The following is an 18,231-nucleotide window of genomic DNA, read 5'->3' as shown; positions in this document are numbered from 1 at the left end:
CTGTTCACTCCCGGCAGTTTCAAAACCGGATGCGCGAGCTCAGTTGTTATGAAGCTAACGTTACTTTAACGTGTCCTAAAACCACCACAACAACAAGTCAAACGATCCATTTGTAATACATTTATTTGTTCAAGAAGAAGAAACTGAAGTTTGCTAGACATGGAAGAAGAAGAAGAGACCGTATCGATACTTTCCAGAAAAGGTTAGCGAGCGAATGAAAGCTAAATAAGTTCGTTAACGTTAGCTAGTTAGCTAGCTATGAGCTAACGCGAGCTATCAGTTAGCTAGCAAACGTTGCGTCTAAATAAATGTGACGTTACGTATCTGTACTGTCTAAGAATATTGACGTTATTGCATGAAACGTTAACATAAACTAGCCGTAATGCTGTGGCCTTATTCTGATGCTGCACCTTTATAACGTTACAAACAATGATGCAGTCTTTTCATTGGTCCCTTTAATCACGTGACTTTGTGAACAAGCATTACAAGTATGGGTGGTTCACTATAGTAGAAAACAAGCTCTGCCAGGTATGGATTTATGCCTAAAATAAAGAGAGCTTTGAAAATAATTATAATAATTACATGTTAAATTACCTGTATGCAACAAGACTGCATAAAAGTTATTTATTTATCATAGCTTATTCTGCCTATTATTGTTATTTATTAATAGTGTAGTCTGATAACTGTCCAAAACACAAAGATATACTTTAATAATAAATCTAAATCCTCTCTAAATGCAGGATACATGTCTCACCAATCCACAGCCAGATGGCAGCAGGTGTCTACACAGTTATTCACATACTTTTAAAGAATCATCTCTATTCTGTTCATCATTTTCATCACAAGCTTTACTTGCTTTTTTCTGTCTATTCCATCCGATAAAGGGGAACTGATCTGTAGTTCAGCGTGCTGGCTGTGATAAACATACTGTATTTGTTTATATTGTGAATGTTTGATTTGTTCGTGAGTTCACCTAAAGAGAGCTCCCAAAACTTGTAGTGGAGTTCTGCATCTACAATGAATGTGTACGCAGACACATTTATGATGCGCTACAGCATGTGGCTGGATAGTAGTTAATTATTTTCGTTCAAACACTAAGCATGAAAGTATCATGGAAAGTGACCTATGCTGAATGCTTGTGTGATTATCTGTCGCAGAGCTGCGTAAGCAGAAGCTGATGGAATACTTGGCAGGAAAAGGAAAGCTGAAACAGCCCAACCCAAAGTAAGAAAGACAACTGCACAACAATGTGTCCATCAAATGCTGTTGTTAATGACACCTAGGGGTAATAAACCATCTCAATTTGACTCCTCAGACCATACCTACGTGACGACTGTCAGGTTAAGAAGCTTCTGACAACTTCACTAAAGGTGGGTGTGTCTTGTGAACAGGTGTGTGTGAGAGTGTATATTTAGCTCGTCAGATCTCACACCAGAGAGTTTTTATCTCACTTGTATTTTTCCGATTTATGTTTTTGTTATTACAGGTTGTTCAGGGAAAGGAGAACAAGGCTCCAGCTGACAGATGCACACATGAACGCACAAAAATTAAAACTCTGGCTGCTCCATCGACAAAACCCCCTGCTGCCAGAGGAGCGTTTGGTGACTCAAACAAAGTGAATGTAAAAGCCAACATTCTGACTGGACGGCAGAATACCAGTCGTCCATCTGCAACCAGTGGCCAAACAAAGCCAACACTTAATCAAAACCCTGTGCTGACAAAAAGGGCTGCGGGTGTGTCCTCAACATCCAACACAAATGCAGCAAGTCATCTCAAAAAGCAACCAAACATGGGAATCCCATCTTCAGGCAGAGCCTCTTCAAACGCATCTCGTACAGGTGTAACACAGTCACACAGCAGATTCAGCCGTAGCTCAAAGGCCACCTGGTCACGTCCAGTGACGACAGTCAGTGTCAGGATGAGTCTCGGCCCCATGGTCAAAACAAAAACGGGACTAATTCCTGCTGTGACCCAGCCCAGAAACGGTCAAAGTCAGAACTTAACACACATCTCTGATCCCACCACCTCTGCCGCTACCACTGGAGCTAAACAGGTGCAATCCAGCACCGTGTCGTCAGTTTCTGTTTCCCAGAAGTCCACCATGGGTCAGAGGAAACCATTACCTACCAACCACGAGAGACCAAGAGCTGTGATTAAAGTTCAAAATCAGAGCAAGTCTAACTCTAAACCACTTTTGAGTAAACGGTCTCAGCCATCTTCTAAGATTCCATTATCAAGTGGACTGAAATCCACAGCAGCACCGTTTAAGCCACAGGGCAGAGCAGCCGGTCAGCCCACAGACCGGCTCACAAAGCAGACATCTGAAGGTGCGGGGCAGAAGAATGGCCAGACACGCAAAGTTGCCTCGCGAACATCCTCTGGGCCGGCGAGCAGGTGCGCTTCCAGAGCGGTCAGCGGGGTTATGCGAGCTGCTGTGACCGAGCTGGGAGGGACAACCAAGACACGCGAAGAGACGGGTGGCAAAAAGGGACGCGCTTCAGCAAATGCCCCTCCACCGCAAACGGGTACAAAGAGAACAAGTGCTCCGGTGACGTCCCAGACAGTGCCACGGCCGGGCAGGACCATCAGCCACACCGGGCAGGCCACAGACACGAAGACACCCAAGGTCCCAGTCAGGGTCTTTCCCCAGACCGAGGGAAAGAAAGTGACCGCTGCCCAGGAGGAAAGAATGTAAGTAGAAGAGAACAACACCTCAGATCTGTCTGTGGCTCACAAGGAGAGTTGCCTTAAGGGCTGGGTGATAATTCAATATTTCTATTTTATTGATTTTAATATTTGATTTCTGAGCAAGCGATAATTAGAAATGGTGCAGCCCTTGTTGGCATATTGTATTTGGGTTGTGTTTGGTAACTGGTGATGACTGAAGCCATTCTGCTGGAGCAATACTAGCATATTCTCTTACTGATGAGTTCAGCTTATACGCTATATAACACGGGGTATTGTTAGACTTTCACTATATCTGTGCCAGTATGATACCTGTGTTTTTTTAACCAAAACAATGTTTTTTTTTTTTTAATAAAACCTTTTTAACAATATTAACGAAGCAAAGTATCACGTGACCACACCAGAGCAAATGAAAACATAGGTTATGATTTAGAGCAAGAACCGTCTCGTCGAAGAATAAGGAATCTGACCGAGCATTCAATGCCAAGTTTCGATGCTTGGCGGTTTTTGATAAAAAGAAAGGGTGAAGAGGGAAACATTCCCAGAACAAACGGTGCCTTCATGGTTCAAAGCCAACCTGGTTGACTGATTACATCTGTGTGGGATTGGTTTCCATCACATTGTACACCCAGCAGCGCTGTAACTGTCACGTTGTAAAATGACAGGATAGAGTTTCTAAAGCTGGAATCATGCTGGCTGTCAAGCATACCGCAATTGGATGGCTTTATTTAGCAATGCAGTGAACATGTTCTGTGTAGTTACAGGAAGTGCATCTCGTCTCACACTTCTTTTATTTTGTTTGTTAAATAAATAGTTAGACACGAGACAAAGACTCAGACTCAGAGCTCTGAAGTGCCATCAAAAATGTGCCGTGGTTCATTAAAAAAGGAGATGATTTTCCTAAAAGGTTGGTCTGTCAGGAGTAAAATGTTAAAGGTATCAACCCCAGTTTGTCCTGGGACCTCAGTCATTCCACTTCCTCTACCCTTTGTGTCTCTCTGCTGTGCTTTTAATGGAACCCTCTGCTCTATTGTTTGGTGTCAAGGAGAAAACTACAGGAGTGGCGGGAGGCCAAGGGTATTTCCTACAAGCGTCCCCCAATGCCGGTGCAACCTCAGGTCCGGCGCACCGTGGCCGTGCTCCAGCCTTTCTGGGGAGCCATGAACGAGGAAGACGAGGCCCACTCCCTCATCCGTGCCGTGGACCGGTCCCTGGCCGACTGCATCAAATTGCTGGGAGAGGTACACGCTGTTGAGGGAGGAATCTCTGGTTTCCTTGGCCTTCTTATTCAGCAGTTACTGGAAGTTATGTGGTGGACATTGTCTGATGGGCTCTGTTATACAGGCAGCTGAAATGTGATAATTGTTGACATTTGCACACTTTTATACTCCAGGAAGTTTGTGTAGATAATAAAAACCGAGAGCTTCTGCTAGATGTTAACACACAACCAGCTCTTTGGTTGAAGCATACTGCTGCTGTTTCTCCCCCTGTGTGAGTTGTGACTCGAGTCTTCCTCGCTCCCTCAGGGTTGCCCTCCAGACCAGGTGAGGGAGGTTCTCTCCCGGCTGCCGGCGGTGTCCAAGAAGTTTGCCAAATACTGGATCTGTGAGGCCCGCCTGATGGAACGAGAGGGCCGCCTGGATGTCCTGCCCATGTTTGAAGAGGCTGTTGGGGTCGTGCTGGAGGCGAGTCATCCATGTTTTTCACACGTTATGAAAAAATACGTGGCTGTTAACAATCAGCCGTCTCCTCTTTCTTATCACAATCAGTGAGCACACCTGGCTTCAGACAGCGTCGCGTTTCCATATCCGTCAGTGAGATGAGAATCATCACTTAATCACGCAGTTAATCATTTCCTGAAAATCTACTGTGAGGTTTGGAAATATGACGATGTCAGCCAACAGAGCGGATACATCAGGTGATGCAGTATCACAGATGCAGTATTTTGGTACTGCGTGTATGCCAGATGATGAGTAAAAAAGGAATTTAATTTCAGAAATAACACATATACTACATAAATATATATATATATATATAAATGAACCTCCTTGGTGGAGGTAATCATCTCTCAGACATTAGAAGATCTGTAATATTCCATCACTCTGCAATAGTAAATAACTGGCATACATGTAGACTTAAGAAGAAAAAATGTCGACATTGCAGTTGAGTCATCCTTGGACTACGCATGGTTTACAATGTTTAGCGTGGTGCAATCACAGCGCCATGATGCAATCCCTGCCAGAGGTGGAGATCTATCTCATGATCCCCTGTGACATCCTAAAGTGCGAGTCTTCTACTATGTTCAACAATGAGGGAGACGCTTACCCGACTGCTGCGCTCACCATGTACCTTCAAATGCTCCGAGCCCGAGCAGTCAGCATCTTGATGTGTTGGAACATGTTTTAATATAGAAAATGAACATGAATCCATCCCTCACTGTGATCACAATCAACGGTTTATTGGGTTTCGTAGTCGAGCATTAATCATTCCTTCTCTGTGCTTCTCTTTGATCGCAGCCGGTGGACGAGCTGCGCTCCGTGGTGTTTGAGATTCTGAAGAAAAAGGACGAGATCCGAGGTAGTTCAGCCTCGTTTGACTCATTTCAATTAACGCTGGTTAACATGGCCTCATTGTTTTTGCCTCATACTATCTGCCGCTTCTTATCCTAGTCCTCTACGTGCCATGAGTTCTACGACATCCTGAGTGAATGTTTTTAGGTTTAATCCCCCATGTAGGCACGGTAGCTGTTCCATTTACAACACACTGTTTTTGTTCCATTCTCTTAATGTTCTGTTTGCATGTCTGGATACATCTGGGAGAAAGTATTTAGTTTTGTGGTGGTCCCTAGTCCTGCATTCATTCAACACAAACGTGTTCTGTTATTACACATGCCCACATTTTAAGCACACAAACCATTACCTCATAATTTACAGTAGTGCAAAAATCTAATTGAAGAAGCCCAAACTTCTTCAATTAAAGGAGGTTTAGGGATCAGGCCCTCCCCTCCCCCTTAGACAAAAAATCATTATAACTTTAATTCAGTGTAAAAACTAGCTGAGTGCTGCCGTGCTGGAAACACACAGAAACATTTGGGTTCTGGCTGGTGAACATAGTAGAGCGTTTAGCAGCTAAAGAGTTAACTAAGAGTTAGTTCTCTTTGTAAATAAGCCACTGTTTTGAGATCTGTCCATGTTTACAGCTTGTTGGTCGATAAATTCAATGTTTTCAGCTTAAAGGTTCCAGTGCTTTTGTAATTTCACCAGTCAATTCTAAATAAAATCAAGATTCAAGATTAAAAAAAACCTTTAACTTTGATTTTCTTGTTTTTGTCAGCATCCGCAGAAAGTGAGAGAGAGGAGGACCAAATAGCAGCATGTGAAGTCACTCCAGAGAGTGTCAACAACCCAATGATGACTCCTAAACCCGTCAGAGCGCTCATCTGTGGAGAGAGAGGAGACTCGTCTGTAGTCAAGTACAAGATCACGGCAACTCCGGGGTACGTTTGAGTCATTTCCACAGGAACGTTGTTTTTCATGCTGGCCGGTTCATTTTTAGGGTTGAGTGGAGTTTTATACATTTGTTAGATATCCAGAGCAGAAGAAAACCTTGAATGAACCTGATAAACTCCGGGGCTAAATTATTAAAGACCAGAGTATTGATGTTCTCTGGCGTCACTGAAGCTTTTTAATGGTACTCTGGAATGCTTTGGTGTCATTTATTATCACGATGCAGCGCTCGTCCTCACCGCTTTCTGTGGTGACTCCTTCAACTACGCACACACATTAACACACACACACACACACACACATGAAGCGTCAGCGAGCGATGATGCCCCAGGGGAGACAGTGACGTGAACACCGTGACGTGACGATTACTCAAATTGACGATAACTACGCTCGTAACTGTTCTGAGTAAAAAGACAATACTATCAGTATCTGTTCAACAGGCATGTACATGGAAACAAACGTGAATCATAATTCAATCGGCTCCGTCCGTTGTTTACACAAGCACAGCAGGCACGATCAGCCAACAACTCTTTTTCTCTCTTTGTTTTTACAAACAAGCTGAAACAGAAGCTCTGCGGTCTGTTTTTCTTAGATTTGTTTTTTAAATTCTATATATGTTATTAAGAGTATACTGTAGATAAGAGTAGCTCCGAGTTGTAACAAAATCCTAAAGATAACTCTCCGTACTGTTTCGGCACACAGGAAGTAAAGAATTCTCCCTTTTTGAGGTCCCAGAAATCAGCAGCACGATGTAATGACAGCGGTGTGACCGATTAGTAGCCGACGCGAATGTCAACCTTTGCGATGGCTGAATTGAGTGAACGGCAAGCAGCGAGAGACAGAAAAGAGGGAAAAGTCAAGAGCAAATATGTTGCCTGATGTCTTCGCACTGTGGACACGTCTGAAGGAAGAAAAGAGATTCAAGCACGAGGAGAGTTTGAGGTGCTCCCTTTGGACAGGTAATGTACTCGTTCATGACTGTGTCAACATGAAGGAAGGAGTTTCTCTGTCTGTATTTCTGTTCTGCGATTTTCTCGACGACCGTTCATCTGATCGGTTTCACTCCCGGCGATTTCCCAAAGAACGTTTATTATCAAAGAACATTATGGAGCGAAAGCTCTGGAGATCTTTGGAACAACTTATTTGCAGTGCGCTATGTAATCACTGTGTGGTGTATCGAGAAAGGGTCCCTGTTAACTCTCACACCGCCGAACGGCATGCTGGGTACAGCTCACTGGGAAAGCGCGGTGTCGAGTGTGAAGTTGTTTGGATGAGGGGTTTACTGTAGACAGTAGGCCACGTTGTTAGTTTTGTCTGCTAAGACAACCCAAAAACATAAGCCAGATAAGCTCACAAATCAAAATGTATCGTCCTGGAATCCCGTGACATCATTTTACCTCCGAAAGAGGCAGTGAAGCACTCGTCCTCCCATGGATATTTTTGGGGTAACAGTCACTAGAGTGAGTGATCTGCAGGCCTTTTTGAACTGGCTGCGTCATAATAAAGCCACAAGTATTTCTTGGAGTCTGGATAAAATGATGACACTAATTATTTTTCTTTTCCCTTCAGCGGCCCTCCAAGCCAGCAGACGGAGGCGGTGCGGGTCAACGGCCAGGAGGTTCGCTTCTTCACTCCGGTCAGACGCTCGGTGCGGATCGAGAGATCCTCGCTCCGATACCCGGCGGCCCTCCACGACCACGATCTCTGCGTGGCCTCCTACAGTGACCTGATCTCCGAGGAGGACGACGACGAGAGAAGCGAGGAGCAGAAGGGCGGGGACAGGAGCCCGCCTGCTGGCAACACGCCGATGTACGTCTACAGACAGAACGAAGCGCTTCAAGACAAAGTGTTCGTCCAGCTGGTCTACGACGAAGCCGTTTAGCCTCAAGTGATTACTTCCTCTGGACGAAATCCAGATGTTCAGCATGTGTCCCTGTTTACATGGCAGGAAGAAAAAAGTCAAACTAATGTGCATGCTTAGGTGAGATTTCACTGAACAGAAGGCGTTTTTTATCTTGGTAAATATAGGACCCGACAATTCATTTGTGAAGAAAGGGATTTCTCACGCTCGCTCATGAAGAAGTTATTTGTTTTATCATTTTATGCTCATTATTTGTTCAAATAACGTGTTGTACATAGTAATGTGAAATAAAGGTTTGTTTTTGTAAACCTATATACCTTGTGCTTCTTTATCTTTAGCATATTTATTCTCGTACACAACAGCTGCTATCACACAGACACCCGTGATCTTGGAAAACATCATATTATATTATTTTTTAAAGTTGCAGCCAACTGAAACTGAGTATATGGCGCCATGACATTTAATTGAAAGGGTTTCGGCACGCCTATAACTGACGAGTGGTGGTGCAGCGAATTGAATCCGAAAATGAGAAAACGTTTCCGTCACAGACGTGAATCATATGCAGTCATGCAAATCTGCATCAATCAAAGGTATGAAGTATGATAACCACAGGCGTCATTTAGAACAAAACAATCACAATGTGGTGACACACAAGAGGCACCGTTGACTCAATGAGCTTTGGCGCAGCATTTATAAATAGTTTGATCGGTGAAGGCTGATCGGAGGAGCCGATCAGATGACTCTGCTAATGTGTCTGCCTTCTCAACTGTTCTTCAATTGTCTCTTAGAAACACACTGCTGGACTCAAACACACGCACTCTGAAGGACTCTGGAGCTTTCTTTCACCGCCCTTGTTAAGATTAATATCAAGACTGTAATTTCACCTTTAGAACGACGTTCGTAAACCGGCCAAAAATGTTCTCAATGGTTTACCGATTAACTGTTAACCTCCCCTGTGCCGATGGGCCGCAAGCCTCCTGCTAAAGGGAAATGACTCAGAAAGTTAGTGTCCAGGGTGGGACGGGTCAGGCACAATCTTTCCTGCGCGCCTCAGGGCCCTGGTGTACAGTTTGTCCTGGAAGGGGAGGAGAGATTGCAGCCAATCACGAATGATACACTGCAGCCTGTCCTCTCCACAGCTGCTATAATATTTTACCAGTCCAATTATTTTTAAATCTGGCATTCACGACCTGTATTTCTGGATTTTATGTCATGGAAGGGAAAAAAAGAATATCCTGTAATCATATACATATTTGTCCAGTCTGTCAAATGAACTCTGCAAACGTCGATCCACCTCCAGACCAGTTCAGCATTCAGGCCCTCTTCCCCTGTCGGCCACTAGAGGGGAGCGTTTCTCCTGTCGATCTGATACTTATGTTTTGGAGAGCTGTTGTGGATCGGTCCCAGCGAGTGATGTAACACACATTTCATCATGCGTGTGTGTCTGTGTGTGTGTGTGTGTGTCTGTTTGTGTGTGTGTGTCATTCCCGTATTGGCAATTGTGTCAGAACAGTTCAACTTTATAGTGCAATATATAAACAATATACCTGCAGTATTTATACACAGCCCCAGTTTGGCAATTTGTTTGTGATGATTGGATTACTTTCTAATGTATCTGGAAATGTCAATCACTAAATCCCAATTTAAATTGTGAGGGGTGTTAAGACGGCTTCTGAATTAAAAAAAACAGCAACAACAAAACTTTGAAGCTTGTAACCATGCATGAAAATCTAATTTAGATTATTCTGTCATTTAAATTGATATAATTATGACATATTTCTAAATAAAATAACAGCGTAATCAGATAACCATGAACTAGAGATGATACAGTAAACATGGGACAGGTGGTGTGTCAGTGTAGTCAGTCAGAAATCAATCATCTGACTTCACCGCTTTGGATTTGAGCAAATTCAGCAAAGCCGGTCCAGAAGATGTGTGATAGCGGGGCTGAACATCTGCAGTTAGCTGGAGAAACAGATGTTGTAAACAAACTCTAACGTTGGCAGAATAACTACAACCCTACATCATCACACATGTCTCTATGCGCTTTACTGTCAAAGGTGGAGCAAAGTATTACTGTTTAAAAAAAGACAATATGAATTAGAAAATCCAAATTGAAAACACGAAAAAAAATACATTTCATTTAAGCCTGCTCTGTCGCTGAGGATCGAACATTTAAAAAACAAAGCAGATAGGAGCCTTCAGCCCGCCGACTACACACACAGTGCTGCACATGGTGGGCATCTAAAGGGGCCCACAGCTGTCTCTGTGCCCCGGGCCCCCTTTTGTGTTAATCCGGCCTGACTGTTGAATCTCTGGAAGCTGACTCCATCTCAGTTTACAGTCACTTTATTCTTTAAATCTGGTGTTAATGTTCTTGGATCCATGTATTACAGGAGGGAGGGATATGGAGGTGGAAGGTAAAATTAGACTGTAGTTAAGAAAAAACACAAGAAGAGGGAAATTCAAATAAACCAGTTAGTTTTTTTAAAAACAAGGAGTTTTTCTCTCTTCGTCTTCATGGAAAAATACCCGATTCAGCTGATTTTGAGTGTTTCACCACACACCAGTTGCTGAGCGATGTCACGTGTAGTTGCAGTTATTTGAATTCGTCGAACATACTTTATCTTAGCTCTTGGAATAGTTTCCTTCCGTGAATTGCGTGTTTTCGGTCCATCCCACCCGGCTCGCGTCCTGCTGGCACACGTTTAAAATATGCGGTAAACGCATTGCGTCAGTGCGCGTTTGCGGCTATTTAAAAGGTTCCCCCCCGCAGTTTTCTCTACGAACCACAAGGCTCTGACTCTACAAGACTCGACTCACTTCACAGGACTTCACCATCACTGAGGGTAAGCGACTCTTGATTTATTTCAAACATGCACACCAGCTTTGCAAATATCCAGGCACCTGGTTGTTGCACCTCACCTTTTACTCTGCAGCGTGATTATAATTCTGCAAGTGTTGTTACCATGAATCTACTTTGTTAATGCACCAATGGGAAGCTCTAATTTATCCTCGTGCGCCTCGGTGTTGCTGCTGTTTTGCACCGACAGCCTGCTGCCAGGAATAGCCTGCAATATCACCTCGTCAGTGTTTATAAAACGGGACTTTAACCCAACAGTGGCACTGCAGCAGCAGAAGCGTTCACGTTCCAACAGTTCAACTAAATAGCCAGTGGTGGAAGAAATAGTCACATCTGTTGCTTTAATTAGTCTTTCATTCAAAATGACAGATTACTTTACTTACTTGTAGTACTTTACTTACTTGTAGTACTTGTTTCCATTCTATATTGCACTTTCTTTACTTCACTATATTTATCTGACAGCTATCGTCACTCTACAAGTTAAGATACATATAAAACATACGAAGATTTTTTTAAAATACAATGCTTATCAAAAACAATAATTCATAATTTAATTCGTGTCAGATATTACAGTGAAATGAAAAAAAGAATTTTGCGGTTTGGACTGCTGGAAAAAAATCAGATATTTCCTTTTAATACACACACACACACACACACACACACAAGCACAAACGGGGAGAATGACACGCAACTAGAGCTGAAAGGAGAAGTTGATCAATCGATTAATCCATCGTCTGACAAATCATTTTCATCTATAATAATAATAACTGTTTAGAAAATGTGTTGGTCGTTGGTTCATTTTTTGAAGGAAAAATGATAAATGTTCTCAAATGTGTATCATTGAACATTTTGTTTGCCATATAGTTCTGGAAAATAGTGATATAGTTCAATTTTTCAACATTTTATGAAATGTTATAGATTATAAGAATGATTGATTACTTGAGATTGACAAGTAATAATTGAAAATAATTGAAAACAAAGGTGTAGATGGAATTGAACTGGAGATATTGTGTCTTATTCTATTATTAGCAATTAAAGCTTTTAAATGTCATAGAGTCAAACATATTAAGCAGATGCACTTAGTTAAATTTGACCACTGCTGCATTTAGCTTTGACTCCTAGACAGGAATGTTATTTACTCCTTTATTCATTGGCAACAATTCAAATGCTAATTTTATAGTGGATACAATAAAAGGAGGCACTGTAGTTGGGGTGTAGTAATGGATTGCATCATACCGACTGAGTCAAAATTCCAGCTGAAGAATCCTGAATATTTTCCAAGGGAGTAGCTTGAATTTTGAAGTTGAATTTTAAAACATGTCTCTGCGTGAAATTGGAATCCTGGCGAATCAGTCTACCAAAATCCAGTCCGATCCAGCGCACATATTGCTCCTGCATGCTGCTGTGTGATGACACAATCTGCTGCATTATTGTATCATTGGCAAGCAATCTATAACACTAACCCAGTCGAGACCGATGAGCGTCGCACTGAGCAGGTGGAAACAGAAGCATGTTTTCATGTCAAAATCAAACTTGACTGCGCAACACGATCTGCTTCAACTAAACTCTGCTGCACTCAGCTGCAAGGGGATGGAAAGGCATTGCTCCACAGTGACCATTGAAGCTAACTCATTAAAGGTTTTTCTCTCCTTCCCCTCAGGCCAGAACGCCACTGAAGAGACAACATGGGCATTACCAATCATCTCCTGACGAGTAAAGAAGGGAAATATGTGACAGTGCTAGAGATCCGCGGAGAACTGGATCTGTGTACCGTTGAGCATCAAGGTGCCGCAACGACAGGTAAAACTATTTTATAACGATTGCAGCTATTTCAAAACAACAGAATAACTGCAAAGTTACCAATTTAATGCCCCAATGATCTACCACACTCCATCTTGACAGGATTCAATTCATTTTAATCTGATTTTGAATGATCATGGATTATTATGGCAAATGTGTTTGACTCGCACACAGTCAATATTGTGTCCTGCTTCTGTCCTTAGATCTTTTGGTGCAGATACATAGAGACGACAAAAATCAGTTGGCTTTCTGCTTCAAGGGTCTCTATTTCCCAAAGGTGGATGGGAAGAAATTACAGGTAAATATAAACATATAAATATATATTATATATTCATAATAATGTACATATTGGTATATGTCCAAATCCATAGACAAAGACATAGAAAACAGAAATCCATTGGACACTGGTAGTGAATTAAAGCATATGCATATTTCTTGTTTTTGGTGTGTTCACAGTTGGAGACGATTGACGACACAAACAAGTTGACTGAAAAACATCTGTTTGAGAAGTTTGACATTAAAAGCAGTGAACATTACGGCCTGCGATCGGTGGTCGAACCCAAACAATACCTCCACGTAACATCCCTGAATAAGATGTACGTCAGTGAAACAGATTCGGACTGTGTTGCGGTCACAGATAAATGCATCAGCAAATAAGGTATTCCTCATTCTTACCAACGTTGTGTTGTATTGTTCTTTCTTTTGTTTGTTTTTTACATTATATATTACATCTACTTTTGCATGTTATGAACAGAACATTTCGCTTCTCTTCTCTTCAGCTTTTTATCAGTCTGTAGGAACGTCTGAACACATTATCTCTTCATCTTTATTTTAGCAGTATTTACACGTTTTCCCAATGCGTGATGACAGATCCTGACTGTTCCCCACGGTGACCATGTACGGTGGCATCACATGCCACTATCATGCCTCCATTTACACATAAAACTGGCCCTTACCCTCCTCCTCTGTTGTGTTTGTTCAGCAGGTATCCTGAACCTGCTCAGCTTCCTCATATCTCCAGATTTCCCTGCTGGGGTAGATGTCTTCCTCTGGACCGAGGAGACAGTGGAGTTGCTTTTTTATTTTCATTTTTATCATTCTTGGGTTGATATGTTTCTTCTCAAACTTAATTAATAGGATACTCGTGCGATTAAGTATTTATGATCCAGTGCCCTGATTGGCTGGCAGTAACGCTGACCCCGACTGACCAAAACTTGTTACCAAGCCTGATCGAGAACCATGAGTTTCATCACATCATCAAGTTAGTTAAACAGTTGAAGCGACTTCATGCTTTTCCAGCATTCCAATAAAACTTGCAACTGCTAAATCCATCCAAACCTACGCTCAGTAATGTTGAATGCACGTCAACGGGTGCCGCGTGCATTTCCAGGTCTTGTGTTGCTGATGGTTAAAAAGAAAAGCTTTCTATGTGTATATATATATCTATATATATGTATTTTATTTTGTAAGTTATTATACTAACAGTCTAACTGTACATGTAAACACATCTTTTAATAAACTTGTATATCTTGATTGGTGTCCTGGTGTCTTTGAAAGAGTAGTCGTGTCAGAAATCTTGGAAAAAGTATTCACATCCTTTACTCAGGTAAAAGTACTGTGGAAATACTCCACTACAAGTAAACTAAAACCTTACTTAAGTATATGCATCAGCTAAATGTTCCTTTTAGTGTTTTACTAAAACATTATGTTATATATGATGTTTCTGCTGTAGATGTTTAAGGTTATTTTAACTCCTTTGTATACTGTTCGGTATAAAACAGAGCAATGCATCATATCCAATAAGATCATCATATGTTTGTAGCGTCGCTGTCCTGTTAGAACTTCTTATCTCTTAAAAAGTCAACTTTTCACGAGTTCAGATTAAACAGACATGTTTTCACCTTTGTGACGACACATTTCCAGCAAGAAGCTTTTAAAATAGTTTATTTAGCTGAAGAAGTGGTTTCTCAACCGACAAAGGAACACTTCGTCCTTCAGTTTATCACAAATATTCTAATTCAAAACCACTACATTTGGAGATACACGGTTTGGACATACTGGACAAGAATGATAAATTAATGATGAATTGTAATCTGAAGTAACTGTAAAAAGTAAAAGTATAGAGTTGCATGAAAGGGAAATACTTGAGTAAAGTACAAGTACCTTGAATTTGTACTTAAGTACAGTAGTTGAGAAAATGTCCTGAGTTGCATTGCATCACTGGAGTCACTCTCACTCTCTTCCCACACGCTGTCAGGATGTTTTGCTGTAGAATCAATGTATTTTGAGATACAGCTGCCTCCTCCTGCCAGCTGGTCTGATTCACAGACACTCACATCCTTGTCTCTCTGTGTTTGTGTGTTTTATATGACGTGAGCTGAAAAGCGTTGGTGGTTGTTTGGCAGCGTTTGCGTGGAGGAAAAAAACTAGCTCGACGTGTTACGCAAAGGTATCGGAAGTGCATGTTCACCCATGAACGCTTCACATCGGACACCAGTGATGACAAATGTATGAGTTGTAATCAAAAGTTACATTGTGCTTCACGGTATAAGATGAAATATCTACATTCACCGGCATGATAGCATAACAGAGATAACAGCAAAACAAAAAGAGCATCAACAAAAGAGCAAAGACATCACTTAAGATAAGCGAGGCCATATAAGTGAGTCTTGATACGATTTTTTGTAGCTATCAGTTGAATCGGGCGATCAGAAATGTATTACGAGCCTTCACCGTGATAAGCCTGCTGGGTAATAAAAATCTAACTGTTACAACACAAAAGCATGGATTCATTATTGTTACTCTAGAACACAAGGTTGCTCAACGAAATGCGAGTTGTTGTCCCTTTATACTACACAAGAATAAGCCCTCAACAAAACATTTGTTTATGATGAAGTGGATTAGTTCAGGAGTCTTTACAGTCTGAGGGAAGAAGCTGCTCTGTAGTCTGAAGGTATGGCAGCGGATACCTCTATTGGGTAGAGGTGACTAATGAGAACAGCTGATAACGGGATTGACAGCACCAAACAATGGCAGCAAGGAAGTTAGAAGTGAGCAAATGGCAGGATGTATGAATAATAAACTGCAGGTCCAAGCATGCAAAACTATAGTTTTCTTATGTTATCAGTGTTGAGATATTCTCCTCCAGTCGTCACCGACGTATATATATATATATATATATATATATATATACTTCTGTTTATTTTGGCTGTAGAAATCCAGCCACGTGGCTACAGTGAATCCACATGATGTTGTGAACCCAGACATGATGGCGTTTGGTGTCCCGGGCTATCTGGGACTTCCATAACATGCACAAAGCAGCAATAGTAATTATTTTGGCCACAATTGGTAACCTGCTTTTGTTTTTTACTGTGGGGCCGCTGTGTTGTATTGTCAGCTATTTCTGTGATGTTGTCCAGTCCAGAGTTCCCCCTCATTCTGCAAACAAATAAATATTGTGCTGCATAAATACATAAAACTGTTTGGGACTGTTGCGTTTAGCATTGTCATAAATTTCTTGCGCCACTGCTTTAAACATCAATACCACATAACATTTTATCGTATTACTGCCTTGATAGCTGGGTGAAGATTCCAGCGAAATGCTACAACTCACCTCCTCAAGGCAAAGGTTTGTAATCTTCTGCCCCACCACTTTATTGCACAATTCCTCAACACCACGTCACACTTGTTTTTAAAGCTTGCTGTGTTGTGTGGTTACTGATTCAATTGTGGTGATTTAGTGTTTTATCAAACATGCTGGGAGGACAGAGGACTTTTTTTATTTCTAATACTTTATCAACTGAGGCTTCTCTGAGTCTGACTCATAGAAGAAGTTATTAAATATTAGCGGTTGTTCTCCAACTCTTTTATCAGCACTGGTTCCTCCCTGACAGCAACTGCATGAAAATCATCTGTGAGCAAAACATTGGCTTCACTTGTAGAGCATTGCTACATTTTGAATAGGTGTGGAGGATATATCTGAAGAGCTGACGCTTCAGTGTGCCATTTCAACCCACACAACAATAAATATATTTTAGGGTTAGATCCTCCCAGTTTACAGCTCAATGAATCACTAGTTTAGTTCACACCTCAACACCACCTGCAGCTATACTTGTTGCTTCACCTTCATTCTATTAGTTTGACGCCGGATTTGAACTCCTTAGATGGAAATCTCGTACCAAAAGCAACACATTGCAACAGACACAGGAAACAAGTCGAGATGCTACATGAGCCCTAGAAGTCCTCCAAAGTTCATGCTGTGGGAAGAAACCCAAAGAGTTTTTTTCCAGTGTTATCTTTCTCCACATGTTTCACATTTTTTATTGTCACTTCCTTGTGTCACACATCATGTAAGGGCTAGCGCAGTACACTGCTCTGAAGTGCAACAAAAATGTGCAAATTTGATCCTCTTTCTTACTTAACAAAAGACTTTAACTTGCTGAAGGAAGAGTTTGAATCTGTAAAGGGACTATAACTGATATATGTGCATAAGAAGTTATCAAATGACAATGTGAAAACACTGTGACAATGTTAAAGGAGACTCATAGTGATAAACCTACAGAGATGTATTGTATTGTCATTTTTTATCGCAGAACAAAATGTTCAAATGTCTAAAACGTGTGTTAACTACAGACCTTATTTAAGGCATTTCATTAAAAAAAACATTGACGTTGAGACCGGAAGTGCTGACTTATTTCCGAGTTTTAGGACTCATTCCTGCACCACTCTATCCAAGGTGCAATGACAATAAAACAACACAATGAAAATAAACGCCACATGTTATGCTTGCGTTAGCCAAAGCGTGGTCGCCAAGCGAGACAAAATATTCTCTACCGGACAGATAAATCCTACACCAAACTAAGACTGAGCCAGATAGGCAACGCACTCCTGTCGTCTGTTAATATGAATGTCATGAGCGACTCTACCAACAGCAGCGCGTCTGAAAATACTCAAATATACAGCTAAAATGAAGGTAATCATTTAGCTCTTTAAACACTAGCAAGAGTTTTACTTAAACAATAGTAATTAATGCATTTATTTTACCTCATTTATAAAGGAAGCACATATATAAGTTTTCAATAACATGCATAAAACAAAGTTATCAATATTTCTCTTCGAAATGGCTGCTTGGCATATTCATGATAATATAGGGTGATGTTAAAGTGGCAGTAGAAATGCTCGGGAACATTCATTTATGCACACATTTGCTCTTCTCATGATTTCCAGGCAAATATAAACCAGTAGGGATCGTTCTACAGTTTCACACTCACTAAGAAGAGTGTGAAGAAGTTTCATATTTGCCGTTTTGTCAAAGACACTTATGTGTTGTGTTGCAGAGATGTCTACTGAAATTAGCGTGCTCAACGGCTAGCTTGTGATACCGCTTGTACCTCAAGAGGTGATAGTGAGTCACCGTAGAGTCCAGTCTGCCCTCGTGAGAGGACAAAGAAGTAAAGCTGCCTGCAAGTAGCTGACTTAACACAAGGTAGCTGATTTAATTTAGTGTTCAATGGCAT

The 18,231-nt window shown here is 41.5% G+C and overlaps 2 protein-coding genes across 3 annotated transcripts; both read left to right on the top strand.

The window, feature by feature from the left end:
* Positions 1-103: 103 nt before the first annotated feature.
* Positions 104-8,358, top strand: ckap2l (cytoskeleton associated protein 2-like). Its single transcript, XM_079161316.1, has 9 exons — positions 104-202; positions 1,158-1,224; positions 1,316-1,370; positions 1,487-2,691; positions 3,731-3,926; positions 4,212-4,370; positions 5,202-5,262; positions 6,019-6,181; positions 7,761-8,358. Exons 1-9 carry the CDS (start codon positions 160-162, stop codon positions 8,071-8,073), a joined length of 2,262 nt encoding a protein of 753 aa, XP_079017442.1. The 5' UTR covers positions 104-159; the 3' UTR covers positions 8,074-8,358.
* Positions 8,359-10,803: 2,445 nt separating this feature from the next.
* LOC306697427 (uncharacterized protein) lies at positions 10,804-14,248 on the top strand. 2 transcript variants are annotated; one of them, XM_079161323.1, is made up of 5 exons: positions 10,804-10,901; positions 12,576-12,715; positions 12,919-13,013; positions 13,172-13,373; positions 13,701-14,248. In XM_079161323.1, the coding sequence occupies exons 2-4, from the start codon at positions 12,601-12,603 to the stop codon at positions 13,370-13,372; spliced, it is 411 nt and encodes a 136-aa protein (XP_079017449.1). In that variant the 5' UTR covers positions 10,804-10,901; positions 12,576-12,600; the 3' UTR covers position 13,373; positions 13,701-14,248. The 2 variants fall into 2 exon arrangements, with proteins under 2 accessions (XP_079017449.1, XP_079017448.1); XM_079161322.1 differs by having other exon boundaries at positions 13,698-14,248.
* Positions 14,249-18,231: the final 3,983 nt, after the last annotated feature.

This window comes from Pholis gunnellus, assembly GCF_910591455.1.
Source record: "Pholis gunnellus genome assembly, chromosome: 6".
Taxonomy (NCBI): domain Eukaryota; kingdom Metazoa; phylum Chordata; class Actinopteri; order Perciformes; family Pholidae; genus Pholis; species Pholis gunnellus.
Note: the sequence above shows the minus strand (reverse complement) of the source record. Positions and strands in the feature narration are given on the sequence as shown.